Below are 10,000 nucleotides of genomic sequence, written 5' to 3' on the forward strand. Positions count from 1 at the left end.
ATCTCCATTTTTGTTTCCAGGGTATCACATACAATGCTATCAAAGATGGCCGAATTGCTGTTGCTGACTCGAATAACCAGTGCATTCAGGTGTTTACACTAAGTGGAGAATGCAAGTTAAGGTAATGATTTTGAATTGATATCATTATAAACGGTTATAATTTCTTTCTTTCTTTTTGCATCTATATTATAATGAAGTTACTAGTTACTATGTTGCTTTTGAAGAAAATGACAATTTTTGTACTTAATTAGGCTTTTCACTCACAAGTAAAGACTAACATATGACTGTACATCCTGTCAAAGGTTTGGTGTTCGTGGTAGGAGCACAGGTCAGCTGCAAAGACCGACAGGAGTAGCAGCATTACCAAATGGAAATTATGTTGTGGCAGATTATGAGAACAAATGGATTTCAATTTTCGAACCTTCTGGAAAATATGTCAGCCGTATTGGTAATGGAAAGCTTCTTGGTAAGTTACTGCATGTACTCTAAATGTATGTGTATATAGATTTACTTTATTTTTAATTTTGGTGATAGATGTTTTCAAGTTTATGTTCATATGGCTTGATTCTTATTCAAAAATAGCTTCTAATAGGAGGAAATAGACTGAAAATTCTAAAGGAAGTCTGTTTATCAAGATTTATAGCTTAGGCCATATAATATATATTTCAAACCTCTTCTGGTATAGTAATACATCAAATACAATAAAGAGAAGCATTTTTTTTAAATGCATTAAAGTGTAAATATACTTTCCACTACTTATAATGAACCTTACCATAGCTTTATCTTACTAATAGAATGTAAAGTATTAAAAAACATGATACAAGTATGAGCAGTGGTGGTTTCCTTCCAGAAGGAAGATTGGGAGCAAAGCTACTACAGAAGGCTAAATATAAACAGATTATCCCTTTTAAAATATTTTGCAAAGCACAATATTTTTGTGCCAATTTTTAAAAAACCATTTATACCATTTATTGTATAATTCGTAATACTTGCAGGACCAAAGGGAGTCTGCGTTGACAACAATGGACACATTATTGTTGTAGACAACAAGGCATCTTGTGTCTGTGTTTTCCAACAGTCTGGTAAATTACTTACCAAGTTTGGAAACCGTGGTACTGATGAGTTTCAGTTTGCTGGACCACACTTTGCAGCAGTTAACAGCAAGGGACAGATTGTCATTACAGACTTCCACAATCACTGTGTCAAGGTAAGACTGCATAGTAAAGATGTGCAAGGTTTTCCCTAAAGTCTTTGTTTCAGACACTGATGTGAAGACATTATCAGAGTTCAGTGTTACTTGTGTAATGTTTGTAACTTCAGTAATATCATAACTGCAACTAGGTTTAAAGTGGAGTATGATAAGTTTGTCACCTTTACTGTGGCTATTTACTCATTGCAACTTAGAATGCTGTAAAATTGTACCCATACCGGACTGTAAAAGACAGAGTATTTCAGTCAGTGGTCTGCTAAATGCCAGCACTTCCATTGTAGATCAATGCAGCTGGTTGCATCAAGAGAGAATTGGTGAAGGGGAAGCTTAGAAGAGAAATCTTGATGTAGTCCCAAGTAGCTTTCATTGCACATGCACACCCTATACCTTTTCATTCATATTAATTAGTATACTTAAATTTCTCATTTTTTCCTCAGGTATTTGACAGTGACGGTGACTTTTTGTTCACCTTTGGGACCAGTGGTGAAGGCAATGGGCAGTTCAATGCTCCAACTGGCATTGCTGTAGATTCCAATGACAATATAATCGTAGCTGACTGGGGAAACTCAAGAATTCAGGTTAGTTATTTTTGTCCTTTGGGTACATATGTGTTAAATGAGCAAGTACTTACAGATGAAAATTAGTCATTCATCTGAAATTAGAATAATTTTCATAATTTAACCGATTGCTGACGGGTGGCAACACATTGATCCCATAAGCATATTTGAGGATATGTGAGGTGTCCACTTTGCCAGTTTGGCTATTTTTACCAAGTGTCACTAGGTGTGGGGAGGAAGGGGAGGAGCAGATATGGTTGTAAGTAATTTGTTTTTTCTTTGTTACAATGAAGAAAATGTTTCACCACACTTAATACTTATTCCCATGAATATGTGATAGTGTAGAGAGTAAGTTTTTCCTTCATGGAGACTAAGAGACAAAAGTATAGGAATTATGTCTAAACATTTTTATAGCCATATCAATACCCACAATAAGTCTCACATAACAAAACACAAAAAGGACATGAAGATTTTCAGTACTGTGATGTATATATGAGCAGGAATTGGGTGGAAAACATGATTGTTGCAAAATTTGAGTCTCCCTCCTCCCACCAAACCTACTGTCTGGCTGACCTGGGTCATTCACATAGTCCTGTCTGCAATCGGTTAATTGACATATAAATTCCTAAAAAGTGAATGTGTATTTCAATGAACATATGGCATTCCTTTTCAGGTATTTGATTCCCAAGGTTCATTTCTGTCCTACGTAAACACACTGGCTGACCCACTATACGGCCCTCAAGGAATGACCCTCACCCCAGATGGCCATATTTTTGTGGCTGACTCGGGGAACCACTGCTTCAAAGTATACAAGTATCTCCAGTAAACACAGATCTTCTATAACAAGGGTGATCACTTCATTCCTGAATTGTTTGAGTGTTATTGTTGTGAATCCTGTGAATAAGTTAGATTGTTCATCTTTTACTAAACAGTTTGAGTTATTTTTTATTTTTTGTTTAATGTCTGCAATATCATTCAAAGCAAGAAACTTGTAGAATACAGTCAAAATAAAGATTAGATATGGGCAAAGGGAACTGAATCAAAGATAAATGATCATAAGTAGATTCAACATTCCTTATATTATTTTTGTATTGTTATCTTAGGGTATAATACTTGAAGAGCTCTAGAAGATAATATCACTAACCCATCACTGTGTATAGGTTAAAAATAGATCATTTCTTATTGATCCAAAGTATCACATCCTTGAATACATCTGATTAGTGTTTCGTATGGTTCCTTTTGAAGATGACATAGTTTTTCATAGAATGAATGGGATTTATCAGCACAAGATCTTCATATTTCAAAAAAAAAAGGCTGTGGTGCTAAAGTTCCAGAAAGCTTCTGGATTGAGGAACTTACTTCATAACACAAACCTTATTGTTAGGTAATCATAGACTATGTAATGTTCATTTTATGTCCAAGTTGTGAAAATATGTCGGCTTCCACTATTGAATACAAGGTATATTTAACAGTCAACTGGACAAGTCTTTCATGCAACAAGTCTGCAACACAAGTAGCAGTGGAGGTAGAAATAGGGGTATGAGGAACAATCATCTAAGCAGACCTGTTTACTGAAATCTCATTGTTTATGATATCAGAGTATCTGACGATTATTTAATTGTTTGTCATTTTATCTTAGTAATTTTCAATATGATAATTAAAACCTTGACTCATATACTAAAGGGCCAACACCCCTTCTACATGTTTTGATAAAGACTGTAATGAATATTTTTATTAATAAGAGGAAGTATGTTATTTCTGATATAATGAACAAAATTTATTTTTTAACAGTATATAACTTAAAGGATATTTTACAGCAATTATTTTTGTTTTGAACATCTGGCTACTTGCAACAGATACATACAAAGTTATCTATATTCATTTTACTGTTTGATACGTGTTCTCTAATATAAACTTTGTTGGCTTTTTATCATGTAAGGTAATATAACCGAAAACGTGTGTTTCAATTGTCAAATTATGAATGCTAATGTATTGAGCTTCATTAATAACAGTCATTGTATGAACATTTCAGTATAAGTGGAAATGTCCAATAAGTTTGACTATGACGTCCCCAGGAAGACAACTTGTATAATAGTAGTTGCTTTGTGTGATCTCTGTAAGTCTGCAAGCTAGACTAAGATGTGTATGAATACTAGTCTGATATGTATAGATTTGTATATATAATGTCATTATGATACACATTTATTAGAAAACATTTACAGCTTATATGTTTATTCATAACATTATATAATGCAGTTTATTTGCTTTCAAACATCTGTGTTGCCAAGAATCACAATAAAGTTTTGCTGGAGGCATCCTTTTTTATTTACCATCTTTTAAAATTGGCTTGACTGCTGCCTTGCATACATTCTGAAGCAGAATATACATGCAGCAATGATAAGGTGCTATTATGGTCTGGAGATCCATATTGTATGTGTGCATTTGGTTACTGAAAGTTGAGCTAATGAATTAAATTAACTTGGTTAGTGTGGATTAGTAATATGATAAATTCATGTGAGACAAGTGTGCAGTTGAGCTGAGAGGATTTTTGATGGTTTCCAAACATATTAGGAAAAAAGTCTTTTTTTTGTCTCAAGACTTCTTAAAGCTGAAGTACATTTATTTTTTATTCGTGATACAAGCAGATTGAAGTCAAATATCAGAACAATCCTCATCAATCAGGACTCTCAGGAGATCCCTGTACACTGGTTTGTCAGCTTAACAGGAGAAAATAAATGATGTAAAGATAGGGAAACCCATAAAAACATTTTCTTTTAATGTTAGTATATGCATAGAACAATATGTTTTTCTGGAGAAAGGGATGGATGATTAATTTCTAAAATCCAGTTTTATTTCCAACTTAATATAATAAAGATTTACATATCTTTAGCAATGTTTTTTTCATTGTGTATTACAGCACCAAATTTGTTTTCGCTTTACATTCTACTAGGAATCGATATGTGCAATTGTAAGCTTGAAGGGAAATTTGTACTGGACTCTTGCAAACACACTACCCTGATGAAAAGCTCAATGCTAAATCTGTTCTATAATGAGGTAGATCAGGTATTCCTTTTCCAAGCAATTCTACTACTTAAGGAATAGATGGACTTCCTAAACATAACTGATACAACTCCTATACTTACTTGTAATATACTTTCTGTAATTATCAGAATATGTTGTATCCATAATAAGCTATACAATTCACTATCTTCTAAGACTTCTAAGACTGCTGTTTCAAGAGAAAAAATAATAATTGTAGTTACTGGTAACAAACAAACTTTGTTTAAAAGACTATGCACTCTGGCATGATGAGAGTATAGACCTTATCTGCAGCGTCACAGTCTTGAAATCATTTCAACTTTATGGGCACTGTCGTGGGTATGACAGCGAAAGTGTCGAACAAAATCAGCCGTCGCGCTCACAAAGCTACCCGTGACTCTGTGGCTGGTGCGCCTTTGAAAAACATTTTTTTTACAGTAATTTGCTTCTTCTTCTGATGAAAAACACTTTTGAGTTCATAAGACACGACATATACATTTCTTGTTTGCTTTAAGTAATTCATATCGGCATGTGAATCTGAATATGTTAACATCATGTTAGCATAGAAAATGTTTATTTCTTCAAAAAAACTAGTTGTGCAGATTAGCAGATGAGTAAATAGATCTTATTTGTGCAAATATATAATGCATTCCATGACACATCAATCAAAGCAAAAAAAATTTCTAGGCTTATTCACCTAGGTTCAGTTCAGTTCAGAGAGATTTCGCCTGGGCTATATGCACGAGGCGGCCCGGCCTTTGCCAGCTTTAAGTGCTGACTCATCTGATCATCATCACTGAATGCTTACCGTGGCAGTTGGATTGCTTTCCCCCTGGCAACTGGAGCGCAGTTGCCAGGGGGAAAGCAATAGGCATAGCCGCCTTACCAGCCCGGCGGCTGTCGTCTCTGGGCCCTGCCTGAGGAAGCGAGTGTGCTCGCATTCCATCAGATAGTACTCTATCTTGGCGTCCGGCGCGCCATAATGTCTGCAGCGTCGCTCATCATGCCCAATGGTGGGTATGATTTGCCACGCACAAGGGTAGCCTAATCTCTGTCTGTGAAGACTGACTTCGGCTCGCCTTGGTATTTTAGGGGAGAGTGTCAGCGACTCAGCCTGTGCGTCTGAGTACCAGCTGGCCGAGGGGGAGGTTCTCGCTTCCTCTATATGTCGCTGCAGGGCACCGACCTGCCCTGCAACCATCATTTTACGCCTTAGCAGTTCCCGGCTAGGATGAGCCATAAGATCACTCAAGGGTTTCTTCCTGCCTTCCTCTGCCAACCTGTCGACAAAGTCATTCCTTTTGATACCAACATGGCTCGGAATCCAGTTGATGACGATGCGTCTACCCTGATCCAGGATTCTCTGAGCAATGTTGAGAATCGTGGTTAGATGATAAACGTTATCAAGGGGCGTGCTTTGTTGTAGGCTTTCAATGGCGGCCCTAGAATCTGTATGTATGACAACATGCCCGTCCGTCTGGGCTGCATGGGCTAGGGCTTCCATAATAGCGACTGCCTCTGCCTGGAGCGAGGAGGCATTGTCAGATACCCGCATAGCTCTCGTTATACCCCTTGCTGCAAAACCGACGCCTGCAGTGCGGGTGATGGGGTCTACAGAACCATCCGTGAAATAGGTTTTACTACCCGGCGGAGTGATTGCTGCGATGTTCCTCTCCGCCTCATCCCTTAACAGAGGCGGTGAGTACTGTCTTTCTCCTTGATAGGCTCATGACAGAAAACTCTATCAAGGTTTGTGCCCATGGCGGGGCTCTGACATAGTCAGAGTGGGGGAGGTCCATGCCTTTAACCAGTATTGTCTCCTTGAGCTCAAAGCGCATCAGCACCCTGGCTGTGTGATACAGCCTGGTGTTGTTAGCAATGTTGCACTTTCTGTCTTAGCTGCGAGCCTGGAGGGGACTGTAAAAGTTTGGCAAAGAACTAGGTCGCCATCTGATCTATCCGGGTGTCCAGGGGGAAAAGATTGGCCTCCAAGAGGAGGTTGGTGACCTAAGTCCACCCAGGGGCACCCAGAATGATCCTGGCAGCCTCGTTTTGCATGATGTCAAGCTTTTTCCTGAGTCCAGGCTTGACCGTAATCAGGGCAACGGAGACGTAGTCCACAATGGGATGGACAGCGTGCACATAGAAGGATCTTAGTACACAGTGCCCAGCCCCTGGGCGCCGCCCTGACAGAGCTCTCATGAGTCTTGCCTTGGTCCGGTCTAGGAGATATTTAATCTCAGAGCGGAAAGGGAGGTTCTCGTCAACCCATACCCCCAAGTATGGGGGTATAGCTCTAGACCTTGGACTCGCAGTCTTTGATCGCGGACATCATGTTTCAGCGTCATTGCCTTCGATTTGCTGCTGAGATCTTAAGCCCGACTCCGCGGCATTCCTCAGATATTGGATCCAGACAACGCTGGGCCTTTCTACCTAGATTCTCATATCGTCTCCCAGCAGAGATAATTGCAAGATCATCTGCATATGAAATGATCTTGCACCCCGCTGGGAGTGGAATGTCGAGGATGCTTAACATGAGGGTGTTAAACAGAGCCGGGCTGAGGACCCCCCCTTGTGGAGTGCCATTCTCCAGGGGTAAATGCCTGGAAAGGTGACCTTGGAACTTCACTCTTGCAGTTCTGTTCCGAAAATAGTCAGCAATCCAGGCAAGCAGTCTGCCTTTGATTCCCTTGCGGATCAGGATCTCTTGAATGGCGAGCGGATTTGCCAGTTCAAAAGCTTTCTCCAGGTCCAGGAAGACAGTGACAGAGCTGGTGTTGCTGACAGTGCTCGGTAAGGTGGCCATGCTGTAAGCAGTACTCTTACCCCTTGTGAACCCATGTAGGTGTTCATGTGGAGGTCCCAACTTCCATTGGAGCCGGTTCAATACCATTCTATCTGCCGTCTTTCCCAGACAGCTGAGTAGAGAGATAGGACGGTACCGTCCCAGTTCCTTTGGTTTAGGAATGGGAACTATGTCAGCCCTTTTCCAGCATTGTGGTAGCAAGGAAGTCTCCCAGGACTTGTTGATGAGATGTAAGAATGCAAGCTCACCTTCATGTCCTGGATGGGAAATGATAGGGTAGGAGATCCCATTACAACCCGGGGCTGACCGGGAACTGGTCTTAAACGTCTGCCGTAATTCCCTCAGGGAGAACATGGCATCAGCATCATCAGGCTCGATCGCCTTTTCTCTGATGAAGGCATGCCTGCCTGGAAGCAATTCCTCTTGGCATGCCCTCAGCTCTGCTGGTAGGCCGGCGCTACTTGATCTGGCCGCGGGTCTGGTGGGTCTTTCTGGGGGCGTTGCGAAGGCCTGCTGGTCCACAAGATGGTCGACCGTCAACAGTAATTTCACGTAATCGGATAAATGTGTAATGCTAATTGCAGTGATAGTCAACTCCAGCAGCCTGAGGCCGAGGCTGGTGTTATTTTAACTGCCATATTCGTTGCATAGGAATGAGTCACCGTAATGAAGAAAGACATGGCCGTACAGTAGGGAAATTGTATGTTCTTTTCAACATAATATCTGATGTGAGGGCTATAGTGAATAGATCTATCATCGAGGGACACAATGAAAGGTTTTGCCGAGTCCTTAATTTCGCCAAATGTGCACTGACCATTGACGTTATGATTGATGATGAGAGGGAGTAAACAAGATGAGAGATCCAGTAATGTGGATGAATGACAAAAGAATTTCCTAAGTGATGGCTGAGCGTAAGAAGTTAGTCGAATCGCGACTATGTAGCTTTCTAAGGATGAGTGAGTGTTGCATGTGCAACGTGAAGAATATTAGTTAGTCATGTGGGGGAAAGGGGAGTGGGACAGGCTTTGAATGCAGTTTCAGGGGTCAGAGGAAATAAGAGGAAGACTTAAAAATTGAATTCAAAGATTGAATAGAAAGGGATAAACAGTTTAACCCGTTGGATACGGATTGCGTGAACAGCAGGTTTTCCGAGATCCGGCCAACGAGGGAAATTATCATTGCAATTACTATTATTACTGTAATATTCACCAAAATAGTCTTGGTTTAAAATCCGAAACATAGATGGCACTCTTAGTACAAGATGGAAGGAAAACCTTGAAGGTCTCTATCAGGCACTGACTTCAAGAACACATCACATCAACACAACACAACACACGGCACACATCAAGATGCCGACCTCCGTCTCTAAAGAACCGACAGTGCGAGAGCGCGAAAGGTTTCAATTTGCCGTATCTCTCTCTCTCTCTCTCTCTCTCTCTCTCTCTCTCTATATATATATAATCTGTATATATATATATCTATATATATATATATATATATATATATATATTATATATATATCTATCTATCCCTCTCTCTCTGAAATTAAACCTGTCTTGTGTGCCGCGTAAGTGACACTAAGCATCCGATTTGTGCCTCGTATCCAACGGGTTAGAATAAATAGGGGTCTAAGGTAAAGAGGTGGCAAATTAGAGGAAAGAACAGTAGTCCTGAGGGGAGAAAAGCCGCTTTAGAATGGATAAGAAACCATACTTACTGACAAGTACCAGAGCGAAAGAAAGGATATTAGCGAAATTACATATTAGTTGAAATACAAACTGTCCATTACCTTCGAGCTGGGTAGTTAATGAGAGACGACTCAAGCAGGATAGTACAATAATCGGTAGCCATCTTTAATTAATACATCGATGAAGAGGCAAGCATGTTATTTGTTACTTCAATTACAAAAAAATCATCAGTGAACAAGAGAATCACAGTAAACGTTACCGAAAGGAAAATCCGTAATATCGTTATGCACAGCCGGTACAGGTGGCTGCGACAGAGGTTTCAAAGCTGAGATCACGTGAGACAGCAAATTTCAGTGCAGTTACTCTGCTTTGTCCAAAATATCGCTCGAGATATGAACTTATGTAATTACGATGTTATACGATACAAGTTATTATCTATAGCAACAACTACAAAGAACACCAAACTTATTTTAAATTCAAGCCTAACATCTTCCAATACATGAAAAACATTTACAAATAACCCAGCCTTCGAAACACACCGAACAAGCAAACAGGCTGCCTAGACTTAAACACACACTCTCAAACACACACACATACATATGCGTGTGTGTGTGTATGTGTATGTAAACGTATGTATAAACGTGTATGTGTATAAGCATATCTAAATAAGTATATGCATACATTGGATTAAATACTGTAC

General features: G+C 39.7%; 1 protein-coding gene across 1 annotated transcript in view; it reads left to right on the plus strand.

Moving 5' to 3' along the window:
* LOC122246421 (tripartite motif-containing protein 3) overlaps positions 1–4,080 on the plus strand; it is a gene marked incomplete in the record, with an annotated part of 114,613 nt that extends 110,533 nt beyond the window's left edge. The window contains 5 exon segments of the mRNA XM_086537841.1: positions 21–121; positions 303–466; positions 996–1,207; positions 1,648–1,788; positions 2,441–4,080. Coding sequence (XP_086393967.1) covers positions 21–121; positions 303–466; positions 996–1,207; positions 1,648–1,788; positions 2,441–2,593 — 771 coding nt within the window.
* Between the last annotated feature and the right edge of the window lie 5,920 nt (positions 4,081–10,000).

The sequence above is a fragment of the Penaeus japonicus genome, unplaced genomic scaffold (assembly GCF_977035675.1).
Source record: "Penaeus japonicus unplaced genomic scaffold, GWHDUDI00000001_assembly GWHDUDI00000006, whole genome shotgun sequence".
Taxonomy (NCBI): domain Eukaryota; kingdom Metazoa; phylum Arthropoda; class Malacostraca; order Decapoda; family Penaeidae; genus Penaeus; species Penaeus japonicus.